Here is a 27,052-nt window from a genome sequence, read left to right as displayed (position 1 = left end):
CCTCCCTCTCTCTCTCTCTTTTTTTTTAATTTTTTTCTCCCTCCCTCTCTCTCTCTCTTTTTTTATTTTTTCTCCCTCCCTCTCTCTTTTTCTCTTTCCCTTCCTCCCTCCATCCCTTCCATCTTTCCCTCCTTCTCTCCCTCCTTCCTTCCTTTTCTCCTTCTTTTTTTCTCTTTCCCCCTCTTTTTCTCGGATTAAGCCGGTTTGAGTTGGATTTTATTCTTTGTAACTGAAAAAGTTCTGAAGAAGACCAACACATTCGGAAGGCTTGAGAGTGAAAATCAAGTAACTACACCCTACCCTGCTTCCAAATGTAAACGTGGTTTTATTTAATGCCTTTTATCCATCGCAAAGCACTGCTTCCTGCCCAGCGTCCCCCTCTTCCTAGAAAACAAGATGGCAACATAAGGCGCGTGCACTGTCCGCATGACGTCAAGTAGGGTCTTTAAAAACAAAAATAAGCAATAGTCTTCCCAACAGCCCAGACTGCCTCCCTCGTTCAAAGAATGATTGTATCCCTCAAAGCACAACTTGGAGAAGAGAGTGCTTCAATTAGAACCGTGAGCCACCCAACATGCCAGTTTAAAAAATAAAACCAAACCAACGACTAAGAAAACCAGCAACACAGGTACAAGAGCATAATACCGGAGTAATGAGATTAGTCCATAAATTAAAAAGAAAAAAAAAAAGAACACGTCGCCTCCTCATCACCAGCCCTCTCTCAAGTCAGCGATTCCTTGCTTTTGTTCTGTGAGTCCTGCAAGAAGTTTGGACTCGGCGCCAGCCCTTTTCCCCAAAGTCAAATATTTCAAAGCCAATGTTGGGTACTTTGCTTCTCAGGACCCTCGTTTGGACCAAATGGACAGCTTCTGAGATAGTCATTGAACACATCCTCTTGGCTGTGGGACCCTTCCTGGTGTCCAGGGCATCTGGGTCTTTGGAGTTCTGGGTGGGGCGGCAGGGAGGGCGAGGGGGCCTGGGTGGGGGTCTCGGCAGGTGGAGATGTCGCTGATTCTGCTATAAATACTCCAGTTCCAGGGCGTGCCTCAGTGCCTCCAGGTCAGCGTGGCAGGATATCCGCCAGAAAGGCATGTTGTGCTGGAACACAGAACACCAGCGGTGAGTTTACGGCCCTGCCCCGTGTCCTCTGGGCCCCATGCCTGTGGTTGGAGGGCTAGATGAGAAATCAACCCCAGTTCAGTCTAGCACGTGGGTACTTCCCACACCGTGAGGGACATGATGTCACTGACCCACATCGGCCACCAGTATGGCCAGACCATTCTGTTCTCTCAGAGACTGCGGTGATGGCTCGTCCCACACTGCTCAAGGCAGTCATTGTCCAACCTCCGCTCCCCATTGGTACTTGTGTGGCTTAGGTAGGGAATGATGGGGATTTTTTTTTTTTTTTTGGCAGTTTTTGGCTGGGGTTGGGTTTGAACCCACCACCTCTGGTATATGGGGCCAGCGCCCTACTCCTTTGAGCCACAGGCGCCGCCCCAGGGAATGATGTGGTTTTAAATTACCCATCGAGAAAGCTATTCCTTGTAAAAAAAAAAAAAAAAGTGTTCTCAATTCTGCTCCTTCAAGAAGAAAGTCTCAGCTAGAACCCCTCCCTTCCATTTCCTGATCTCCATTTTGAACAAACAGAGCTGGTCTGAGAGAGTCCTGGGCAGGCCGTGGTATCTGGCTAGACCAGGATGACACAAGATTGTTTTCTTTCCAGCTTTCATTTTGAGCTTTTCCTTTTCTTTACAGTGGGTGATGCCTGCTCTATGTCATCGCCGCGTTGTCAAGTTTTCAATTTTAAATAAACACCAGTTGATTGAAAGGAAAATATTAAGTAGTACAGGCAGTATGTGGTCACAGCAGTCCTGACTCGTGTTAAGAGGTGGCATGTTGATGATGGCAAGAAATCACTCATGTGAAAGAATCACTAGTCACTAATGTGAGGTGCTTCTGTAGGGTCACGGTCAGAGGCAGGAGTGCCCTGGCAAAAGCCTTGCGCTGGACACTCACTGTCACCAGTTGGGTGACTTTTACTTTGCTGCTTGTCTGTAAAATGGAGATAATACTTGTTGTGTATGATTTCCTATGGCTATTCACAATGTTGGGCGTGTATAAAATGCTCTATAAATATTAACTATTACGATCATGTCTACATATATAAGGATATACCTAGATAAATAGGACAAAGTTAGGAAGAATGCAGGAAAAATATATGGAGGAATTAATTTGGGTTATTTATTTATTTTTATTGAGATAGAGTCTCACTTTGTTGCCCTCTGTAGAGTTATGTAGTGTCACAGCTCACAGCAACCTCAAACTCTTGGACTCAAGTGACTCTCTTGTCTCAGCCTCCCAAGTAGATGGGACTATAGGCGCCTGCCACAATGCCCGGCTACTTTTGTTGTTGTTGTTTTTGTTTATTTGTTTAGCAGGCCTGGGCTGTGTTTGAACCCACCAGTCCCAGTGCATGTGGCTGGTGCCCTAACCAGTGAGTGATGGGCGCTGAGCCCTGGGGGTTTTCAGTAGTTTTAAAAATAATATGATTCTGAATCTAACATGAAGATTTAAAAAAATCAGTAAGGCAGTTGTAAATAAAATATCATGGAAACAGCCTCTTTTTTTTGGTGGCAGGAATATGGGTGTCCCAGAGGAGGGGGTGATGAGAATGCCTTGAAGGGTGAATGTGGGCTTCAAGCCCAGCAGGTTGCCGAAGAGAAGGGCATCCTTTCCTGTGGAGTAACTACAGCATGGTGCATGCAGGAAGTGTGTTATTTTCTCTTCTTATTTGGATGTTGTTATGAAAGTATGTGACACCTGGAGCTATGGCAGCTGTTTTGAGATCATGAGGCAGCAAACCAGAAAATAAAAAGCCAAAGACAGAAAGAAAGGTAGAACAACATGATATTTTGTAAATTTTTGACCCACTGAACCAACCAGTCTATTTCTAATCTTATTTAGGTGTGCAGATATGTAAACCATCATTACATGGATTTTCTGCTACCTGCAGCTAAAAGATATTTAGTCTCCTCAAGACAGTCATTGGCTTAAATTATTTGCTGTTCTTGTGGCTCTGAGGTCTTATACCCAGTCTAGAAACTATGCAGGTGTCCTTTTGGTTCTTAGAACATGCCAAACCCTTTCCTGAATTTGGGGCTCTGCTGGTGTTGTGTCAGAGCTGTGACTGGCAACTCAAGGTGTCAAGCTCACCCTGTGTCCTTAACCACAACTCTTTATTATATCATTATTGTATTCAATCCTAAACAACACTCCCCCCCCCCCAAAGTGGGTATCATTACGCCTCAGTTTATACAGGATGGATTTGAGACTCAGGTTAATTACTTTGTCTAAGGTCACAAACCTACCCATGTCTTGCTCTAAATGGGTTTCATATAGTGTTGGTTCACATCCCTAAGTTACTGAGACAAGTTTTCCCTTGCAAGGGTAGAAGACACAGCACTTTTTACTTTGCTACCTTCCTCTTTTTTTTGAGAAGGAGTCTTGCTCTTTTACCCAGGGTGGAATGCAGTGGCTCTTATCATAGATCTCTGTGAGCCTTGAATTCCTGGGCTCAAGAGATCCTCCTGCCTTAGCCTCTCAAGTAGCTGGGACTACAGGTACACATTGCTCTGCCAATTATTATTATTATTTTTAAGACAGAGTCTCACTTTGTTGCCCTGGGTAGAGTGCGGTGGCATCACAGCTCACAGCAACTTCAAACTCTTGAGCTCAAGTCATTCTCTTGCCCCAGCTTCCTGAGTAGTTGGGACTACAGGCACCGTCACAACACCCAGCTATTTTTAGAGACGAGGTCTTGCTCTAGCTCAGGCTGGTCTCGAAACCCTGAGCTCAAGCAATCCACCCACCACGGCCTTCCAGATTGCTAGGATTACAGGCGTGAGCCACTGCGCCCGGCCTAAATTAAGGTTCTTTGAGTTGGGGGAAATTATCCCAAGGGCAAGGGATAGTTTTATTGGTTCAATTGTTCACTGCTGTGTCCCCAGCCACTGTTCTGCACAGGTGGCATGCACTCACTCAGCACAGATAAACCCTTGAGATAAGAAATCACCAAGACAAGTACTGGTAAATGCTATGAAGGAAACAGAACAGGAGCTAGGGCAAAAAGCAGCAGCAACGTGTGAGTGTATTTTTGATTTCTAGGTCAGGAAAAGTGTCTCTGGAGGAGTGTCATTTAAACAGGCCCAGTAAAGATGGGAGAAAGCAGAGGACACAGCAAGTGCAAAGGTCCTGAGGGAGCTTTGAGCTTGGAATGTAATGTTCACTGCTGCATTGCCCGGCTCATAGTAGGTGCTCCAGAAATGTTTGTGGAAGGAATGAAAGAGGAACAGAGCGAGGAAAAAAGAAAAGGTAAGTTTCTAAAGTAAAGTCTTCTATGAGTGTGTCCCTTTTTCTTCTGTTCTGTCCCTTTTAAACAATTCCCAGCTCAAGGGAAGCAGAAAACTATTCATCATGGGTAGCAGATGCCAGCTCTTTAATGCCTTCTAGTGCCCCAGCCAGTGCCCTAGCTCCCTGCGCCTGGCCCCCATCCCAACCGAGCCTTCCTTTCCCTGCAAGATGGATTCTGGTTGCCACTTGGTCAATCCTGTCCCCTTTAAAGAGTACAATTCATTTTTTCTGAGAGAGCAGAGGGGGAACAGAATGTCTCAGCCACCTTCCTCCTGGGCTTGATGGCCCCCGAGCGCCAGTGGATTTATCACTGGTGGAGAGGTAGAGACGAACGACCCTCTAAAATGGAGATATTAACAACACTGTCAGCAGAAGCAGTCAGAGCCCCTGGTCCTGTGGCCATTTTTCACGCTGCTCGGGTGTCTAGTGGCCTGGGCTAATGCCTCCCATTCATCAGGCTGGGAGGGCTGCTGGCAGACAGCATTACTCACGGAGGGGCTGGGGCCTCTGTCGCAGACACCAGCAGAGGGAATTTAGGAGAGTTTGGTGTGTGCTGGGGGTGCCTAGTCTTCCTTGGTGGACTCTGCCCTTGTCTGACTAGGGGTGAGAACTGACACTGTTTGAAACTTGTTTGGAGGAAGATACAGGTAGGTTTAGGTGTGCTAGCTGTATGACCTTGGGCAGATTAATTAACCTCTCTGAGTCTCAAATCTATCTTCTATAAAATAGGGTGTAATGACAACCACTTTCCAGGTTTTTCTTTTCTTGTTTTTTTTTTTTTTTTGAGACAGAGTCTCACTTTCCGGGTTTTTCTTTTTCGACAGTCTCACTCTGGGAGAAGGCAGAGGACACAGCAAGTGCAAAGCTCCCGAGGGAGGTTCGAGCTTGGAATGTAATGAACCCTTTGTAAAGTGCTGTGGCATCACAGCTCACAGCAACCTCAAACTCTTGGGCTTAAGCGATTCTCTTGCCTCAACCTCCCAAGTAGCTGGGACTATAGGCACCGGCCCCAACGCCTGGCTATTTTTTTGTTGCAGTCGTTATTGTTGTTTAGCTGGCCGGGACCAGGTTCGAACCGCCAGCCTGAGTGTATGTGGCTGGTGCTGTAACCACTGTGTTACAGGTGTGGAGCCATTCCAGGTTTTTTTTGAGGATGATGTAATAAAGAGTTGTGGTTAAAGGCATAGGGTGAGCTTGGCACCTTAAGGTGCCAGTTACAGCTCTGCCACTCACCAGCTGTGATGGAGACTGCCACCTGTCCCCTAACATCTTTTCTCCCTTCTCTCTGAGAAGAAGCCCCCATTTTTTAGTTGGGCACATAGTGACTAACCATAAGGCCACATCTCTGAGAAAGGGGCGGAACCTTCCAGGTGGAGGGAACAGCTCGTGCAAAGCCTTCTACGGGCCCCTCTCCCAAGCCCCTCTCTCAGGACCCTGGGCCGTTCATCTTCTGGGTTTCCTCTGCTGAGACCCTAAACACCTCTGTTTAGACCTGGGCCGTCCATCTTCTGGGTTTCCTCTGCTGAGACCCTAAACACCTTGAGATTTGCTGCTGGGGAGAAATGGGGGAAACCAGGTCCCCCAAATTAAGCTCCATGACATTAACAATCCACTTCCCAGCCCCTGGGTCGGGGGTGGCAGGGTCTCTGGGGCACTGTTGAGAGGGCCAGACTCAGGACTTCGGCAGCTGTTTCTTTACTAAGAACAGAGATGTGGCCACCAGAACCCCCTGCCCTCTCCTCCCAGGCCCGAGATCACAAAAGTGGGATTTTCTTTTTCATTAGCTTAATGCTGCCTTTATTAACTGGGAAGGGTTCCTGGAACAAATGATCAGTGAATATTAAATAAAACACACGCACGTGCACCAGCCCCACCAGTCTGCCCTGCCGGGCGTCTCTGGGCTCCCCCGGCAGTTGTCCCAGAAACAGTCCAGGGCTACCAGGGGCGGCGGCCAAAGGCACAGAGGGGATTTGTAGAAGGAAATTACTCAGGATGCTGCTGCGATTTGCAAATGGGAGTGGACTGGCCAGAAAGAGCCTGGGTGGGAGGACGCAGCCCAGCCTGGGGGATGGAGGGAAGGAGCCCTGGGAGGAGAGAGCAGGAAGAGCAGCTTGAGAGACAGAGGAGGACGGGAGGACGGGAGGACGCACCTTTTTTGCGCCTTGCTCCTCTTCCACACCGTCGCCTATCACCACGTAGACAGCTTTCCTGCCAAATCTCTGCATTATCCGCTCGAAACAGCTCTCCTTCCCTGTGCGCAGGCGGAGGAAGGAAAGGAAAACCAGCTCCCTGAGGACCCAGGGCACCGAGCTGGGCGGTGCAGCTGCAAAATCAGTTCACTCTCAGGCTCGTGTGTGAGGTGAGCACGGCTCGCGTCATCCCCGTGGGAAGGATGATGAAAACTTGGAAACAGGTGAAGCAGCTTGCCCAGGGAGCACAGTGAAGAGGCTGCACAGTGGTTTAAAGCAGGCCAAGTGGGCCACACGCGATGGTTCATGCCTGTAATCCCAGCACGCTGGGAGGCAGAGGCAGGAGGATTGCTTGAGCTCAGGAGTTCAAGACCAGCCTGAGCAAGATCAAGACCTGTCTCTACTAAAAGCAGAAAAACTAGGAGGGAGGGTGTTGTGGCGGGCACCTGTAGTCCCAGCTACTCTGGAGGCTGAGGTTGGAGGATCACTTGAGCCCAAGAGTTTGAGGTTGCTGTGAGCTATGAAGTAACGGCACTCTACCCAGTGGGGGAAAAAGGCTGAGTGTGTACAGCTGCCAGATGCAGGAGTGATGGTGGCACACGTGCTTAATGCCACTAGTAAAAATGTTGTATTATGTTACACCAATTAAAAATAAAAGTATCATTAAAAAAAAAGAGGTTCTAAATAAATCTATAAAGGTACCTAAGTAGAGGTATGCAGGAAGAAAATGAAAAGACTCACAGGGTCTTGTTGAAAAATCTCTACGAGTCATTTTGGCCTGAATTACTAGGATTTTAAAATCTAAAGGCACTTTTATATAATGGTCAGACCTAGAACTTCGGTAATGACAAAAGGTGTCCCGTGAAAAGGCTTCCGAAATATTTTAGTTTGACATTTTGCTGCAGACAAAAACAAGGGTAAAAAATTTTTCATTAAAAATTAATGAATTTAAAAATGAATTAAACAAGTTCTAATTAAATAGATTTATTTTGTATATTCTAACATGATGCAAGGATTAAAAAAAAAAAAGACCCCCAAGAAAATCACTGGGGTATGAAAAAAAGTAGCCAATGATAAACAATGCTGTCAATTACTAGTTATTAAATTCTCTTACCTGTTGAAAGCCCTGAGCATAGACTTGTTTCTTTGTCAATAAGGAAGATTAATTAGCAGGTATTAGAGAGGAATTAAAGATAGGTTAGTACTAAATTGAGACTCTCTACTTAAAAGAGAATGAAGAAAGACAGGGATTTTCTTTCTCTGTGGTTCAAGGTTTGATTCAAGTGGTGACCGGAGTTATTTTATATGTCACCTAAACAAAAATCACAGCATGCTGTGGTGTGACCTGTTTTTCTCTTCTTTCTTTTTTTTTTTTGTAGAGACAGAGTCTCACTGTACCACCCTCGGGTAGAGTGCCGTGGCCTCACACAGCTCACAGCAACCTCTAACTCTTGGGCTTACACGATTCTCTTGCCTCAGCCTCCCAAGCAGCTGGGACTACAGGCGCCCGCCACAACACCCGGCTATTTTTTTGTTGCAGTTTAGCCGGGGCTGGGTTTGAACTCGCCACCCTCGGTATATGGGGCTGGAGCCCTACTCACTGAGCCACAGGCACCGCCCTTCTCTTCTTTCTTAGTAATAGAATTCCATGAGTTGAACTGGGCTTGCAGTTGCTCAGCTATGGACTACGTTTCCCAGCCTCCCTTGCAGCTAGTAGCAGCCATGTGACTAAGCTGGACCAATAGGAGGAGAGTAGATGTAATGTGCACCCGTTCTGAGCTTGGCCTTAACCTATCAGACCTGCATTAGCCTTCCTCTTTTCTCCTTTCCCATAGGCTAGCATGATGATGTGGCAAGACTCTGATTTGACCACATGTGTGAAAATAAAACCATGAGAGACGGTTTTATAAAATGGGTGTCCTAGGTTCCTGGATCACTTTGAGGTCAGGATCATCCTACCAGCCTGGATTACTGACCTTTTGTGTTATATGAGGGAGAAATAAACTTTGAGTCTCACGTAAGCCCTTGTATTTGAGGTGTGTTTGTTGCAACAGTTTTGCACATATCTTAACTAATGACACTTCAAAAAATAATTGGTCCTAATCAATTAATTTCTCTCTCTCTTTTCTTTCTCTTTTCCTTCTTCCTTCCTTCCCTTCCTTCCTTTATTAATTCTTTTTTTTTTCTTTTTTTTAAGAGACAGAATCTCACTTTATTGCCCTTGGTAGTGCGCCATAGTATCACAGCTCACAGCAACCTCCAACTCGTGGGCTTAGGTGATTCTCTTGCCTCAGCCTGGTGAGTAGCTGGGACTACAGGCGCGCACCACAACACCCAGCTATTTTTTGTTGCAGTTTGGCTGGGGCAGGGTTCGAACCCACCATCCTCGGTATATGGGGCCAGCGCCCTACTCACTGAGCCACAGGCGCTGCCCGTAATTCTTTTTTTTTGAAACAGAGTCTTACTCTATTGCCCTGGGTAGAGATCCCTCCCATTCCCAGGAGGGAAAGCCAACCTCACTCACCCCAAGGCCTGGCTTTTCCCTACCTGTCTTGGTTGCACTGTAGATGTTCTCAATAGGAAACACAGAACCCAGGCCATACAGCAAAACTTTGGCCAGGGCAGGAATTAGCTGAGTTGTGGTGACCAGCACATTGACACAGTTGGGCCTGAGGACAAAGGAGACCGTGAGTTAGAACTCAAGGGGAACACCAAGCAGGCAGGCCTCCTCCCCCTGAAGGTGAGCGTGGAGTTGGCAGGAATCCTGTTGGGGTTCGGAGGCTGTGGCGAACCATCTTCAGGTGAGGGCAGGGGCCGGGGATTCTCAGCTGTTCCTCTCTCTTAATCCTGAAGCTGCCTGACATGTTAAAATGTAGTGTGGGAGTAATACATTTCTCCTATAAAAGAGGAATGTTTATGGCGAAGGCCACACACTTACATAGTTTCAGGGGCCTACAGGTAAGGTCAGAGGGTGACAGGGAACAAGTGGAGGACAACAGGGAGAGCTGCTGCCGCGTAAACTGGGCCCTGGTAAGTCTCTGCAGTACTCGCTCAGCTGTGTTACCAGGTATCCACTGAGTCTCGTACACCAAGCTTTATTGAATGTCTGGAAAGTGTGCAAATGAGAATTCAGGGAGTCCCGTTCTCCCAGTGAAAACAGGGCTGCCACTTGCCGAGAGTTGATGAGGTTTAGTGCCTTCAGGGAGTGGGTCAGCCAGAGGTCTGTCAGAGCCTCCAGCTCGGCTCTGAGCTGTAGCCAGGTCTCTCTTTTGGGAGCTCCTATCAAGCCTGTGGACAAAGAGGTAGCCATGATGTTAGAAATATCTGGGGAACAGAGTTAGGGACAGGGAGTCTAGTTATTGTACTCCTGGGAAGGTTCAAATCAGATGATACCCAAAGTCATTTCAGTGGCTCCTTTTAACCTTATCCTGAGATCAATTAATTGATTGATGAGTCCATCCACTATCCATTTATCCCTCCCTCCCTCCCTTCATCTGTCCACCACTCATCCATCCATCCATCCACCTGTCCATTCATCCAGCCAACAAAGAATTCGGGAGTGCCTTCTAGGTGCTCGATATTGTATTAGGCACTGAATACACAGGAACAGAAACATGCATATTATAGACTTATACCTAAGAATTAATAAGAAATAAGAACAGCCAACATTTGGTGAGTTCTTGCTATGTTCAGGGCCCTGTGTTTTAACATGACTTATTTCATTTCATTCTCACAGTAGCTCTAGAGGTGGACACTATTTTTATTTCTATTTTTCAGGTGAAGGAAAGGCTTCGTAATGTTGACCGACTTGCTCACTTTAGGGAGAAAATAGTGGAGACGGGTTGGGTCCCCAGGCAGCTGATCTCCAGAGGCCCCTCTATGGATATTTTCAACGTGACTATCATTATCTTGGCCTTCAGTACCCTCAAGATGAAGTTCAGAGCCCCAGCGTGATTCTGCTCCTACTTGGTCTCAGCTCCTGTCACCGTGGTGGTCCCCTTCCATCTCCTGTGGTTACCTTTTTGTTCCTTGAAACACCAAGTGTGTTCCTGCCTCAGGACCTTTGCACACCTCATCCCTGAACTTGGGCCTCTTGGTATATCTCACCTCCTCCTTTCGTCTAGCTGAATCTTTTACACTTTGCATTTAGGCCTCATCTTAGGCGTCATTTATTCTGGAAGGTCTGTCCTGATTTTTCCACGCTGGGTCAGGTCCTTCCAGTTTATCCTCTTCCCTCACACAGTACCTCTTGTTCTTATCACGTCTCCCTACTACGATTTTAAATATATCCGTGTGATAACGAGTTTGACGTCTACATCAGCCATTAGGCTGTTCACCCTATGAGGGCAGGGGCCACGCTGGCCTTGTTCGCCACCATAGCACCAGCTTTTGTGGCAGGGGCTGACACATGCCTGGCGCTGACTCAGTATGTGCTCAGGGAAGAATGAATTCACTGGGACAAAATGCTGCCTATGCCTGTGCTATCTAGACATCATCTTCTCTACATTGAAGTCCCTAGGTGTCCAAGCTCCTCCTGGGGCCTGCAAAGCCGTATGTGATCTGGATGCTGCCAGGTCCCTCCTCCCATCCTCAAGCATGTGCCCCCTCACTTCAGCCACCCCAGCCTTCCTTATCTTTCTGGGAAGGGTCAAAATTCTGTGGTCTCTTTCTCTTGTTCTTCGTGGGAGACCCTGCTAGTTGTCTACCAATACCCATTCTTCTCTTTAGTAATTAATAAAAATGAATACGTGAAAAGGTCTTCTCATGAGTAACAAGAACCTTGATTTTTAAGTGAGTGCATGTCAAAAGGCTACATTCCTCAGTCTCCATCACAGCAAGATGTGGTCATATGACTACATTTTTAACTGATGAGAAGTGGTAAAAATGTGTGTGATGGCTAGGAACTGTCCTTGAAGAGAGCAGGCCTATATTTATTTGCTTTCATCCTCTTTTCTATTGGCTGTGATATGATGGCTGGAGCCTCAGCAGCCACTTTGGATTGTGAGGTAGAAGCCATGGCTGAGAATGGTAGAGGAGAAAGATAGAAGGAGCCTGGGCTCCTAGCATGGTGAGTACTTTGCCAGCTGTAAGCTTAACTAACTGACTCTTTTTCTGCCTGTATTGGTCATTCCCTGACTCTGGGCAACTGGTTATCATCATTTAGAATATTTATTTCAAATAGCCCTTCCTGAGTGATGTCCTTTATACTCCACTATTCAGAGTAGCCCCTGACTACACACCACCCCCCCAAACTCTCTCCACTATATTCCTTTTACGTTTCCCTCCTAGGCCTTATCATTCTCCAAAATGGCTGAATTCAGAATTTGAAGTTACTTGCTCACCTGTTCATGGCCTATCTACTCTGCTCATTGAATACAAACTCCTTGAGGACAGGGACCTTGTCTCTTTTGTACTCTGCTGTATCCACAAAGTAGACCTTTGACAATGGACACAGGATTTATAAAGGAATCTCTATACCACTGCGTGTCCTATCTTCTAATTAATCTATGAACTTTTTTTTTTTTTGAAACAAGTTCTCACTATGTTGCCCAGGCTAGAGTGCGGTAGTGCAATCATAGCTCACTGTAGCCTCAAATGCCTGGGCTCAACCCCCCTCAGCCTCCCAAAGTGCTGGGATTACAGGTATGAACCACTGGGCCCGGCCTAATTAGTCTGTAGACTCTTTGAGAGCAGATGGCCTTTTTTTTTTAATTTTTTCCTCTCTGCACCTTCCCTACAGCCCCTTAGCTGGGGCCATCAGTAACAATACAAACTCACAGAGCACAGCACTTCCCAGTTTGCAAAGGGCTTCCCCATGCACGCTGCCTTACTGAAGTGGGCTTCAAGCTGTCTGCTCGCCTCTTTCCCTCAGCTTCTTCCTCTAGGGTAGGTCGCCTTCCTACCTTCGCCAGCTAAGAACAGCCACATTTACAAAGTGCTTTTGTGTGTCAGACACCGTTCTAAGCATCTTCCCTGCGTGAATTCACACTAGCCCATCATGAATCCTATGAATTGGGCAGCCTCACTGGCCCCATTTAAGACATGAGGAAACTGAGGCACGGGGAGACAACCCAGCTCAGTGGTCGAGGGACGGCTGAAATCAGGCAAGGCCTCTGTCCCACCATCACCTCGCGGATGTTGAGGTGTTGACTTTCTCTCCTCACCCTGTATTTTGCAGATGTCTCCTCGGCACACCTTCTAAAACCCTCGGAGTCACAGGGGTCGGTGGTATCCCCGGGCTGCAGGCTGCAGCCGTGCACCTGGCTAGTTCTCTGATGCAGACACCACTGGCGGGGGGGTGGGGCTGGCATCTTGCCAGCTGTGGGCTCCTCGCTGCTGACACTCAGGTAATTTCCCCTCGGCTTACGGGGGAGCAAAGTGGCCCGACGAAGCCCTGGGCACTTTCTAGGCCCTAACTTGGATGAGGAGCAGATGGTCTCTGTTGACCAATTCTGTCTCTGTCTTCTCTAACCAAACACACCTGCTCCTCTCCTCCCTCCACGTAGGGGTGAGTGCGCAGGCAGGACTGAGCCTGGCGGGACCTTGCTGCTTCACCCCTCAGTCAACAGCCTTGTGTCTGAGAGGCCACCAGGTGTGGCCCTGATGGCCAGAGGTGGTGGGGTCCTCTGGCCTGGGACTCCATTGTGGCTCTTCTGCCTGGGCTGTGTGACGCCTGGCAGGTCGCTTAACCTCTCTGACTTCAGCTTCTGCTTTCACACAACATGGATAATAAAAGCTTTTGCTTTGCAGGGATATTGTGAAAAGTAACGAGAACTATTCCATGAGAAGCCGTGGCAAGACCGGCGTGGAGTAGGCACTCTGTGAACTCTAGCGACTGCCAGCACTGGATTCAGCACAGAGCTGCACCAGGACTACAGCCTCGGGCAGGATGGGGAACCTGTCCCAAAAAGCTGATGGTCTAGCCAGGGAAAGCAGAAGACACACAGGAACCCAGAAGATTCCCGAGCAAATCTGAAAGGGACTAGAGATCAATGCTACCCTCCACCACGTGCCTGCTCTATCCCAGGATTAACAACCTGGGAAGGGGAATTATTTTTATTCCCATTTTATAGACCTAGAATCTGAAGTTCAGGGAGGCAACTGCACGGATGTTGCCTAAGGCTCCCAGCTAGAAAGCGGCACAGCTGAGACTGGAAGCCAGTTCTGTCCAGCTTGAGAACTGGGACTCTACTCTTCCTTGAGTGCAGGGAGGGGGTCCTGGAAGCTTCTGGGGCTGATGTGTACATGACGGACACTGTTAGCTGCCCACTCAAATCTTTCCCTTATAGGCTAGCAGCTGTTTCCAGGCACCGTGACAATGAGCGTGACTCCCACAGGCCCCTGGAGTGGGAGCGGTGTTGCCCCTAGTAAAGAACTGGTCTAGAGAATTCCAGAAATAGTAACTCATGGCCTAGCGAGGCTGAGCTGGCCCTACCTCCAGCCTCTTCTGACTTCCTGCACCTGAGGCTGGTGCTGCTGACCTTGACTGCCCATTAGGACCACCTGGGAACTCTAGTGCCCAGGCTGCACCCAGACCAAGAAAATCAGACACAGAAACTTCTCGGCTGGTTCCAACAGGAGCCAAGATTGAGAACCAGACTCCAAGGGATTCTTCAACTTCAATCCTCCACAGCCACTGGGGTGGGGGTCTTATCCAAAATGCACATTCTGAGTCAGTCTCCTGGGTGAGTCCTAAGATCCTGCATCTCTAACCAGCTCCAGGGTGACGCTGCTCGGCTGGTCCCAGGAGCTAGATCTGGGTGGGGCACGCTGAAGGCTTCTGTCCCCAGCTGCAGCTCATCAGGACCCCCGGGCTTGTCACAACACAGATCCTGGGCCCCACTCCAGAATTTCAGATGTGACAGGTCTGAGGTGTGGCCAGAGAATCTGTATTTTTAGCACATCCCCAGATGGTGCTGCTGGTTTGAGGACCACACTTTGAGAGCCTCTGGTTGTGCCTAAGAGAATTCAGCCCCACGCCCACCCCCACCATCTGTGGCTTGCATAACCTTGGACAAGGTGCCTCATCTATTTCTCATCCTCCTTGCCCCCAAAGAGAAAGTGATAAAATACGTTTATCCAGGGGGTGTTGTGAGGACTGCCTCTCACACTGGCACCTGGCACACGGCAGGGTGCAGTGTCCACCTCACAAGCTTCCCTTCCTCAGCCGAGGCCTCAGGACTCACCGCCCACGTTGTTCTTGTAGGTGTTGTACATCTCCTTCACACGCCGGTAGCGGAAGGCCAGCTTCCTCATCCAGTCCACACCACCGTGGACACCAGAGCCCAGGCACAGGTTGGCTCCTGGGGCCGAGCTGTGGAAGCCATCGGCGGAGAAGTTATATGTGCTGCGGAGAGGAGAGGGAGGGGACAGTGTTAATTCAGGAGTCAGGGGCTCTTCACTGGGAAATCACAGGTTCCTAGGGCCCAAGACAGGGCTTGGGCATCTATGAACCTCTCAAACATGCATGGAGTGCTCTGTGTGTGCATTTGGGGAGGAGGAGGACCACAGCTTTTATTGGCTTCCCAGAGAAGGGCAGCATCTTTTGCTCTTGCCTAGTCAGCATTTAATTTCCTGTCTCATATCAAATAGCATCTCGGGTTTCTGTTGGGGAACTATGGATGCCCTTTTGTTCATTGGCCACTCTAGGGAAACCTCTCTTCCTTCCCCTTTAGGACATTAAGTTCAAAGGGAATTCCACAAAAATGCCTGGAGTTGGTTCACGAGTCAAGAAAATGTCAGTTAATTCCTGCCACTTTTTTTGTTTTTGAGACAAGTTTTGCTCTGTTACCTGGGCTAGAGTAAAGTGGTGTGATCATAGATCATTGAACTTCTGGGTTCAAATGATCCTCCTGCCTCAGACTCCTGAATAGGTGGGACTACAGGTGCACACCAGGCTAATTAAAATTTTTTGTAGAGACGGGATCTCACTTTATTGCTCAGGTTGGTCTTGATCTCCTAACCTCAAGCTATCCTCCTGCCTTAGCCTTCCAAAGTGTTGGGATTACTGGCATGAGGCACCGCACCCAGCCAATTCCCACTTTGATCCCCAAATCTGCCCTGGTTTCCATCCCTCCTGAGCCATATCTTTTCACCCTCCTTCCCATTCTCTAAACAATACCTCATCTTTCCACAGAAATTCCTTCTTTTACTTTTTTTTATTGGTTAAATTAGGCAGAGTCAGCTGCCTGATTGGTGCTTTGCGGATATAAACTTTGACCCCACAAGAAGCACGTTAGGCTGAAGAGTTCTACAGTGAACTGGGATGCTTTAGAAATGACCCAAAGTCAATGACAAAAGTGGTGGCTGGGAACCAGCGGAGGGAAACCTCCACTAGAGTGTGAGGACAAGAAAAGAAACCCAGCCCTCTGAGAACACCACTTTATTTCCTTCTTCCAGAAGCTTCTGTCTAGGTTTGCACAACCACAGGGTAATAGTCATGCTGTATTGTCACCACATGATGTGTATGTACAGCACGACCCAAAGCTTCTGGGACAAACAGGGAGGCCCCAGCAGAGATGGTAGGTGGCGTGACAGGGTGGCACCATGGCTGTCTCACAGTGGGTGTGAGACAGTGGGTTTGGCTGGTTTTGTTTCCTCTGCACTATTTTTTTTGTTTCTGCGTTTTCACCAATGAGTTTAAGAGTAGAAAAAGAAAGAAATTTTATTTGCTAAGCTGGCTGGGTGTGGTGGCTCACACATGGAATCCTAGCACTCTCAGAGACCCAGGTAGAAGGATTCCAAAAGTTCAAGATCAGCCTGAGTTAAGAGGGAGATCCTGTCTCTACCAAAAGTAGAAAAATTAGCCGGGCATTGTGGCGGGCGCCTGTAGTCCCAGCTACTCAGGAGGCTGAGGCAGGAGGATGGCCTGAGCCCAGAAGTTTGAGGTTGCTGTGAGTGAGGCTGATGGCATGGCAATCTAGCCTGGGTGATAGAGTGAGACTCTGTCTCAAAAAAAAACAACAACAAAACAACAAAACCAGAAGGGGTAGGAATGATAACAAAGGACACTGTATTATGAGTATCCTCAGTGTTTTAACGCCCCTGCTGTGGGTGAGACGAGGGGATTAACCGAGGGTGAGATGGTGGGCTGAGCACCAGGACACAGAGAAATGGGACATGCCGCCCCTCAGCCAGCACTCTGCAGCTGGGCCCAGCCTTACTCTGAGCAGAGAGCAGGCTTTGCAGCCCGATGTGACAGTCCTCCCAGGGAATGTCAGAAATACAACAACAAATTTCATGTTGGGAGGGCTCTCCCGGGGCAAGCGCACTGGGAGGTCACTGGCTCATGTGACTTAATGCCAAAGACCCCAAAGGTAGACCCTGGTGTTCCATTCAGAACAGGTGAAATTCACTAAATGTAGAACATAAATGTCTTAACACAATAACTAAGAAAATGCCGTGCAGGCTATGTTAACCAGTGTGATGAAAATATTTCACATTGTATATAAAACCAACTCATTGTACCCCGCGATTGCATTAATGTACATAGCTATGATTTAATAAAAAAGAAAGAAAGAAAGAAAAAAACAGAACAGGTTACATGGACAACCATAGGGAAACACCTGCACGGCTGGCAAAAGTTGCTTTTTAGGTATTAATTCCTGCCCATTACTGTACCATAGAGCCTGGAGTTCAGGGAATGTGTGTGTGTTTATTCAAGTACAATTGTATAAATTTGTACATGCGTACCTATATTAATATCTGTATATATTTGTGTATACATTTACATACATGCATATTCATATGGATGTAAATAACATATATATTCCTATATATAAAGTGCATTTGCGTGTGTGTACATGTGTATATATGTACCTATATGTATTTATGAATCTATACGCATAATATATGCATAAATCTATGTGTGTGTATACATATTACCCTATAATTATAATATTGCAGATCACTGCCAACTGTGGTGGGACATGCCTTAAAACAAAAATATAGTCTGTAGATCACAAGTGACACAGAACTTTGAGTCAAACCTCAACCATTTTAAAATGATATATATATTTTTTGAAACTGTGTTCTTTTTGAGCACACTGTGGTGAGAATACTTTCTGTAGATACTCTGATGTTTCCTATCAGTCAAAAATACTACTGTTGTTATTTATGTGGGAGATGTTAAGAATGCTAGTTTGTTAAGGCTGAAAACTATGTTTTCCTTTTTTCTTTTCTTTTTGAGACAGAGTTTCATTATGTCACCCTCAGTAGAGTGCTGTGGCATCATAGCTCACAGCAACCTCAAACTCTTGGGCTTGAGCAATTCTCCTGCCTCAGCTTCCCAAGTGGCTGGGACTACAGTTGCCTGCCACAATGCCCGGCTATTTTTTTTTTTTTTGTGACAGAACCTCAAGCTGTTGCCCTGGGTAGAGTGCTGTGACATCATGGCTCAGAGCAACCTCCAAAACCTGGACTCAAGCAATTCTCCTGCCTCTGCCTCCCCAGTAGCTGGGACTATAGGCACCTGCCACAAAACCCGGCTATTTTTTGGTTGCAGCTGTCATTGTTGTTTGGCGGGCCGGGACTGGATTCGAACCCGCCAGCTCAGGTGTCTGTGGCTGGCGCTTTAGCCGCTTGAGCCATAGACGCCGAGCCTGCTGGGTTATTTTTTGTTGCAGTTGTTATTGTTGTTTAGCAGGCCCAGACTGGGTTTGAACCTGCCAGCCTCGATGTATATGGCTGGCACCATAAACACTGTGCTAGGGGCGCTGAGCCATCTTTTTCTTTTTTCTAACTTGATTTTGTCATTGCTTCATTTTCAATGTGTCTGGAGTCAAGAGCACTACAACCTGTCTGGGCCTCCCTTGACTTTGCTCGACGTTGACCCCTCATGGTGGCCAAATCCCGTAGGCAGTGCTGAGGTTTGCTTCACCTACCAAAGGAAAAGTAGAAGAGTGACAGGGGCAGGTGGAGGGAGATGCTCCAGAGAGTAAGTTTTTGGAAAAATGCCAAGAGGGTCAAAAACATAACATTCCAGAAAATCTCTCAATGGGGTTTCCATCTCACTCAACGCTGCCTCAAGTTTCCCCAGTGTCAGGTGTCACTGTGGCTGAAGATACCCTCAAAACTCGAGGCCTCCCTGGAGGGAGCCAGAGAGTCTCCTTTTCCTCATCACCCAGGTCACAGCTGTCTTCCGGCTTCTCTTCCAGGCTCAGTGAAGTTAGTGCAGATGTGCGGGGTGCGGAGTGTGGAAGGAAGTTGAGGAGAAGGGGAGATTGCGTGGGAGAGACAGTGCAGTCACTTGTGTCACTCTTTTTTTTCAATAGAGATGGGGTCTTCCTCTGGCTCAGGTTGGTCTCAAACTCAGCTCAAAGGATCCTCCCACTTCGGCCTCCCAGAGTGTTAGGATTACAAGCGTGAGCCACTACGCCTGGCCTGTGTCACTCTTCATAGATATTTGCGTGGGTGGATATAAATCAGAAGCAATTTAGTCATTATGCTGGAGAGTGGTGAGTTTGAGATGGTGGGAATATGGGTGATTACAGTTTTCTTTCTTGTTCTTTTTTTTGAGACGGAGTCTCACCATGTTGCCCTTGGTGGAGTGCCGGGGCGTCACAGCTCACAGCAACCTCCAACTCTTGGGCTTAAGTGATTCTCTTGCCTCAGCCTCCCAAGTAGCTGGGACTACGGGCACCTGCCATAACACCTGGCTATTTTTTGTTGTTGTTGTTGCAGTTGTCACTGTTGTTTAGGTGGCCCGGGGTGGGCTTGAACCCGCCAGCTTCGGTGCAGGTGGCTGGTGCCATAACCACTGTGCTACGGGCTCCAAGCCTTCTTCCCTGTTCTTTATACTGAATTACTCAAAAAAGTTAAAAGACCCTTAGAGAATACAATATAACTATTTGAATACATTGCACAAAAACTTCCTTTGCCCCATTAACAATGCCTACAAGTTTAGTGTACAGACTTGTTACTCCTCCTTTCTTAGCTATCCCGTGTGGTGAGCAGGGACCACAGATAAATGAAATATCCCCAGCTGGTAAAAGGGGCAGAGGCGACCTAACCACATGTGCAGGTAAATGCTTCTTAAGGATGCACTCTGTTGGGCACTTTTCCAGCACATTCTTTTTTTTTTTCCTTTTTGGAGACAGTAGAGTCTAACTCTGCTGCCCTAGAGTAGAGTGCCCAGTGTCATCATAGCTCACAGCAACCTCTCAAACTCCTAGGTTCAAGTGATCTTCCTGCCTCAGCCTCCCAAGTAGCTGAGACTACAGCTACTATTGCCACAATGTCCGGCTAATTTTTTCTATTTTTAGTAGAGTTCGGGTCTTGCTCTTGCTCAGGCTAGTCTCCAACTCCTGAGCTCAAGGGATCCTCTGACAGGCTCCCAAGAGTGCTGGGATTACAGGCATGAGCCCCTGTGCCCAGCCTGACATCACATTCTTCACCTGCAGAGGATGGCCCATGACTCTAGCCCATTGCAGCTCCTCAGCTCCAGAACTCACACTTCTAACTGCCATGTGGTCCTTCCTGTCTGGTGGCATAAAATTTCCTGTCTTGTTAGTTTTATTCTTGATAAAGCAAAACTGCAAAAGTGACTCTATACTCAGAGAATGCTGTGGATGTTGTGGGAAGAGATGGAGGCCCTGGTGGAAAGCAGGGAACGGTGTCCAGGACAAACAAAGCAGCTGTTCAGAGCCTGGAGTCAGGCTGCCTGGATTTGAATCCTGTCTTCCCCACTGACCAGCTGTGTGAGGTTGGGCAGGTTGCTTGGCCTCTCTGTGCCTGACATTACCCAACTGTAAAATGAAGATGATGGTGAGAGCGTCTATCTTAAAGGTTACCGCAAAGATACAATGAGTTAACCCATGCAATGCACTTGGAACAGAGCATGGCACAAAATAAGGGCTCTTTGAAGGTGAGTTCGTACTACTAACTTGAAAGAAACCCTACAAAAACAAAACCAGGGGCATCTGATGCTTGGTGCTTAGCATAGAGTAGGGACTCAATAAATATTTCTTGAATAAGTGGGGAATTTGGTTTCTCCGGTAAAAAACACCCTTGGACTGTGAATTCTTGAAGTGAGGTACCAAATGGCTCAGCAGGAGACAGGGTTCAGAGGAATATTGCCCTGAATTCCAAGCCAGCTAGCTACAGGGGAGACTTTATAAAAATGGAACTGTGTTCACTCATTGCCTTGAATGGAAGAGTGGTTCCCAACGATGACTTCATGGAAAGGATACAATTAACCTTGATCTGGGGTTTATTTACTCCATAAATTGAGAAGTCCTGGCAGGGCTGGAGTCTCGTTCCCTGCCAGTCCTGATTGCAGAAGGCATTTTCTGAATGGCTAATTAAAATGAAGCAGGCATCTGCTCGCCTCTCACTTCTGATTGTGCTGAGCTTTGAAAAGACTTGCAGGCTCAGTAACAGAAACTTCTATTTGTGTTTTTGTGGTAAGTTGGGAGATACACCTTGGAAACCAGCACTCAGTGAAGCTAAAACAGCTGGTCCATAACTAAAACATCGATTGGTCTAATAATATTTTTGATGCACCTAGAGGCATTGAATTGTGATAATTCTGGATAAACTATAGGTTAATGATAGTTCCATTTTTATAAAGTCTCCCCAGGGGTAGATTTGGAACATTCCAGCCACATTCCTCCAAAAGCTGTCTCATTTTAAGCGGTTGGTTACTCAATTTCTGGAAACCATGTCCCAGAATTGTTTTCCCCTAGAAACCAGACACACCACTTATTCGGTCAAGAAATGCTTTTTTGAGTATTGGCTATATTAATTGTGATATTAAAAATATAAGTATATAATGAATAAATCAAACCTTTGAAGTATATATAGCAAACTCTTCATGAGGATCAATGTGGGAGTGAGGTCAGGGTTAGTGTTTGATTTTTTTTTTTTTTTTTTACAATATGCACGTGTTACTTTGGTAAGCAGGAAAAAGAGAGAGAAAGGTAAGAATTCAGTGACTTCAGATGGTGCATAGGAGGTTGGAGGTCAAGGTTCTGGCTGGAGGCAGGAACATCTCGTCCCTGTAAGCGAGTACCCTCCCCTTCCTGCCCCACCTCCTTGTAGAAGACAAGCCTGATAATCATTCAATCCAGGGGCATCTCTCCCACCTTTGTCCTCTACTCACAGGGGTAGAAAAGGGACCTTTTTGACTCCCCACATTCCCACCTTAAGTCTTGGCCGTTGTCATCTGACGAGACGTCATCAACATGGATCTGGTCACAATCCTATGGAGAATTCGACAGGAAGGTAAAAAGAGACAGAAACGTGGCTGGTTAATGTGACGGAGCCTTTAAGGGCTGGCTTCATAAGCCGTGGGCTGTAATGAGCACTGGACTGCGAGTCAGTAGTCTCAGGTTCCAGTCTGTCCTGGGGTTCAGTCTCATTCTCTTTTTCTCTTTGGTTTCCTTATAAATGAGCAGGGTGACTATAAAGTGACCATGTAATTTATCATCCAAACCAAGATAGATTTCTTTTTTCGAGACAGAGTGTCATTTTGTTTCCCTCAGTAGAGTGCTGTGGCGTCATAGCTCACAGCAACCTCTACCTCTTGGGCTTAAGCAATCCTCTTGCCTCAGCCTCCCAAGTAGCTGGGCCTACAGGCGGCTACTGCAACGCCCAGCTATTTTTTAGAGACAATGTCTCCCTCTTGCTCAGGCTGGTCTTGAGCTGGTGAGCTCAGGTAATCCACCTGTCTCAGCCTCCCAGAGTGTTAGGATTACAGGCGTGATCCACCATGCCTGGCCTTAAACCAAGATAGTTTTGAGAGTAAAAGGGGGCTGCTATTGATATTATATTGGGGGACAGTTGCAAATTGGGACTTCCCAACTCTCCAGCCCCTCAGGTACACCAGACACATGGAAGCCTTTGCCTTGGTCAAGGTGCTTTCTCTGCTAGAAATGCTCCTCTGCCTTCATCAGCTTAGTGAGCCCCGTATTCTCCCTTCCCTTCCTTTCTTACAGAGTCTAACTTTGTCACCCTCAGTAGTGTGCCGTGATGTCACAGCTCACAGCCACCTCCAGCTCTTAGGCTTAGGTGATTCTCTTGCCTCAGCCTCCCAAGTATCTGGGACTATAGGTGCCCGCCACAATGCCCGGCTATTTTTTTGTTGCAATTTGGCCAGGCCCGGGTTCAAACCTGCCACCCTCAATATATGGGGCTGGTGCCCTACTCACTGAGCCACAGGCGCTGCCCATGAGCCCTGTATTCTTTTTTTTTTTTTTTTTTTGTAGAGACAGAGTCTCACTTTATGGCCCTCGGTAGAGTGCCGTGGCCTCACACAGCTCACAGCAACCTCCAACTCCTGGGCTTAAGCGATTCTCTTGCCTCAGCCTCCTGAGTAGCTGGGACTACAGGTGCCCGCCACAACGCCCGGCTATTTTTTGGTTGCAGTTTGGCCGGGGCCGGGTTTGAACCCGCCACCCTCCGTATATGGGGCCGGCGCCCTACCGACTGAGCCACAGGCGCTGCCCCGAGCCCTGTATTCTTTAAGCATTGGCTCTTGCAGTCACAGCCTCTGTGTCCCACCACCTGTGATTATCACTTATTGAGCAGTTACTACATGCGGGGCACCATCCCAAGTGCCTGCCATTCAACAAACTCCAATGGCATGCTGCTTCCTACCACCCACAGCCTCTTGGTTTTCTTTAGAGAAACACTTCTCTCTGTGGGTTGATGTGGGTAGGGAATGATGAGATGGGGCATATGACCCAGGCTCAACCAATCAGAGGGAGCTAGAGATTGCTGCAGGGATGAGCATGTGGTCTAAGCTGGGCCAGTGAGAACCAGCCCTGGGACTGTGGCTGGGGCTCTGGGGAAGAGGTGCTCTCCTTTCACTGGAGATGCAGAATGGTGGGGGTGAGCCTGGAACTGCTGAGGAAAGCAGATTTGCGAGCTGGAGAGAGGGATCAGGTCTCTGTCACATGATATGATCGCCTAGATGTGGTCAGGGCTGAAGCTGGGCCACCCTTGACTATGGCAGGTTAAATAATGAAGCCTCAAAGATGTGGCATCCTAATCCTTGGAGCCTGTGAATGTTACTTTATGTGGCAATAGGTACTTGCAGATGTGGTTCCGTTAAAGATCTGGGGTGGGAAGTTCATCCTTTTTTTTTTTTTTTGAGACAGAGTCTCACTATGTCACCCTCAGTAGTGTGCCGTGGTGTCACAGCTCACAGCAACCTCAAATTCTTGGGCTTAAGCAATTCTTTTGCCTCAGCCTCCCAAGTAGCTGGGACTATAGGCGCCCGCCACCATGCTTGGCTATTTTTTTGTTGTAGTTGTTGTTGTTGTTGAGCAGGCCAGGCTGGGTTGGAACCTGCCTAGCTTGGTGTATGTGGCTGGCGCCCTAACCACTGAGGGATGGGTGCCAAGCCAAGGGAAGTTCATCCTGGATTATTGGGGGTGGTGGTGGACCCTAAATGTAATCACAAGGGTCCCTGCAGGGGAAAGGCAGAGCGTTGACTACCAGGAGGAGAAGGCGATCGGAATGATGTGCTTTGAAGATGGTGGAAGGCACAAGCCCAGATACACAGGTGGCCGCTAGGAGCCGAAAAAGGCAAAAGAAATGAATTGTCCTCTCAGAACCTCCAGAATTAACTAGCCCTGTTGACACCTTTAGCCTAGCGACCTTGATGTGGACTCCTGAGCTTTGGAACTGTAAGAGGATACATTCTTGTCATCTGAAGCCACTAAGTATGGCCATTTGTTACAGCAGCTGTCAGGGACTAATGTGCTGACTTTTCAATTCCAACTAGTGGAGCTGGATTTGTCACTGTGCAGCCAAAGGTATGAGGGATGCAGCGTCCCCCATGGAACTTACACACCATGCACACCCATCCCTCCAACTCTGCCCCCACAGGGAAGTACACGCCGCTGATACTTCGATAGGGCAAAAACTGCACCAGGGGGCGCCAGCCCCTGCAGCACTGGTTAAGAGCTCAGGCTCGGGACTCTGACCGCCTGCATTTGGATCCTGGATGCAACCACTTCCTTGTGCTGTGACCTTAAGGAAGGGGCATAATTCCCATGAACCTCAGAGATCTGAGTGGTAAAGGGAGGGGAAAACTGCACCCACTTCCCAGGATTGAGGTGAGAAGTAAGATGCTGTGTTTAAAGCACCTAAGAAACCTGATCAGCGTCTGGCACACAATGGGTGCTGCAGAAATGTTTGTTTTTATTATTGCACTAAGAGTTGATACACTTTCCATATTTTTGTTGCAAGGTATTTCAGGAAGCAGGTGCCTCACTACAGAGACTGCTGGGGGAGAGGAAGTCCATGTTACTCTGAGCTTGAGAACTGAGAAAAGAAATTGGTTGTAGCATCTCTGGATCCTTGGTGGCAGACTGGAAGCAGGAAGAAATGGTACTTCCAGTCTTTTGAGCAGATCTTTTTTTACACATGGAAAGGGCTTGAATTTATCTTTGAGAATAGGAGCTTTGCTGGGGGTGGCAAGGGGACAACTCCTGCTATCATTATTTATTTATTTACTGACTTACGTATTGTTTATTTATTTATTGGAGACACAGTGTCACTCTGTTGCCCTGGATAGAATGCTGTGGAGTCATCACAGCTCACAGCAACCTCGGTCTCTCAGGATCAAGGGATCCTCCTGAGTAGCTGGGACTACAGGTGCCTGTCACAATGCCTGGCTAGTTTTTCTGTTTTTTAGTAGAGACCGGGTCTTGCTCTTGCTCTGGCTAGTCTCGAACTCCTGAGCTCAAGCGATCCACCTGCCTCAGCCTCCCAGAGTGCTAGGATTACAGGTGAGAGCCCGGCCCCTTATTAATTTTTTAAAGATATGTAAAGGTCTTATTACTGATGGTGTTTAGGGAGATTGCTTTGGGGCAGGGGAGGGGAATGTGGCATTTGGTGGGGGCCTGGCTGCCTTGTGGGGAGCCAGGCTAGAACCTGGAAGGAGGGGTTAGCAGAGGAGTTGTGTGGCCCCTGGTTCCTCTTTTCGCCCCTAGTAGTGGTTCGCTGGAAGGTAGGGGTTGCTTCCAGAGTCCTTGGCACACTGGCCCAGGAAATGAAGCTTTGCTGTAGGTGACGTGGTGAGGCTCAGAGTCCCAGAGCTGCCACTGTCACTTCTGCATAGGACCTCGCACCTCTGTGACTCAGACCTCACATCTCTGTGACTCAGAGGCAGAAGCCTGGGTGTGGGCAGTGGTCCCCTCTGATGGGCCTGAAGGGCAGCAGGGAAGTCCCACTGAGTGGCTTCACAGGGGTCAGCCATGGGCAAATACGAGTTGGGTAGATGGCAAAGAACATGGAGGATGCTAAAGGGTGACCCCAAGTGAGAAACTTGGGGGGAGTGGGACAAAAACTGGGAGGACACCAAATGACCACTTTTGAGCCAGCAGATATCTGGCTGACACCTGAACTTTTCCTGCTCATTTCCTATTTCCTTTCTTTCTATGGGCTCAGGACTCTAATCAATGCTTGGTGATCTCAATTTATCTACTCCCCCCGCCCCCATCCCCCAGAGGGAGTGTCCTTTTCCTGCAGTGATTGAGCACAATGGCGGTACTCCCCGTATCTAAAGATTCTCGGGCGATGGCGATGCTGTCCAACACAGTAGAAATTAGTTGCATGTGGTTATTTATACGTACATTTAAATTAACTAAGATTAACTAACATTAAAACGCCAGGTCCTTAGTTTTTGGCCAGGGCTGGGTTTGAACTTGCCACCTCCGTTATATGGGGCTGGCGCCCTACTCCTTGGAGCCACAGGTGCTGCCCCAGGTCCTTAGTCTTATTTTGAGTGCTCAGTAGTCAGCCACTATAGTGGACAGTGCAGGTATTTCCATAGTCACAGGTAATTTGATTGGCCCCCACTGCTCCACAGGGATCAAGGAACTAGGCTGGCAGCTTTTCTCCATAAGTTCAATTAGGGAAGAACTTGAAAACTGGCCGGGAGGCTCTCTACTTAGCCCATCATATGCTTAAAAAAATTTTTTTTTGAAACAATGGGCAATATGTAAACTCAGAGCGTCTCTCTCCACCCCCTACCCCTCTCTCTCTTTTTCTCTCTCCTCTCTCTGTCTCTCTCTCTCTCTCCAGATTTTCAGCAACTGTTGGGAATTTGCACTTGGTGACGCAGGGCTTGCCTTCCCAGATCCTGACAATCCCTGGGAGCTGAGTGGCAGCTGCCTCCTGCCTGGTGTCCCTTTGCAGCTCCTACCGTCTCCACCGGGAGTGCGCCACTCTCCATGACCTGGTTACTTGGCCCCTGAAGGCATCTGCGTTTGAGACTTTGGACCCACTGCCATCTAAGACAGGAGGATCCTAGGACCAGCAATCATATATGTTAATGAAAATGGTTTTTAAAAGACTTTACAGACCCAGGCGCAGTGGAAACAAAATTAACAGAAAATTCCCCCCAGTGCACTGCTTTACCTCAAATGGGAAAAACACCTCCCCAGGTCTCCCAGGCCTTCTCTGGAGCTCCAAAGCTACCCCAGGGGTCACATGGGCTCAGG

The 27,052-nt window shown here is 47.9% G+C and overlaps 1 protein-coding gene across 4 annotated transcripts in view; it reads right to left on the bottom strand.

Annotated features, from left to right (window-relative positions):
* Positions 1-309: 309 nt before the first annotated feature.
* EYA2 (EYA transcriptional coactivator and phosphatase 2) overlaps positions 310-27,052 on the bottom strand; it is a 279,314-nt gene continuing 252,571 nt past the window's right edge. For all 4 annotated transcript variants that reach the window (XM_053574516.1, XM_053574515.1, XM_053574518.1 and 1 more), the window contains 6 exons: positions 21,741-21,799; positions 14,786-14,946; positions 9,773-9,887; positions 9,147-9,268; positions 6,561-6,661; positions 310-1,098 (listed from right to left, as the gene is read on the bottom strand). In XM_053574516.1, coding sequence (XP_053430491.1) covers positions 1,018-1,098; positions 6,561-6,661; positions 9,147-9,268; positions 9,773-9,887; positions 14,786-14,946; positions 21,741-21,799 — 639 coding nt within the window. In that variant the 3' untranslated portion in view covers positions 310-1,017. The remainder of the gene's footprint in view (positions 1,099-6,560; positions 6,662-9,146; positions 9,269-9,772; positions 9,888-14,785; positions 14,947-21,740; positions 21,800-27,052) is intronic.

Source organism: Nycticebus coucang, chromosome 21 (assembly GCF_027406575.1).
Source record: "Nycticebus coucang isolate mNycCou1 chromosome 21, mNycCou1.pri, whole genome shotgun sequence".
Classification (NCBI taxonomy): Eukaryota; Metazoa; Chordata; class Mammalia; order Primates; family Lorisidae; genus Nycticebus; species Nycticebus coucang.
This window is presented reverse-complemented; position numbering and strand designations above follow the sequence as displayed.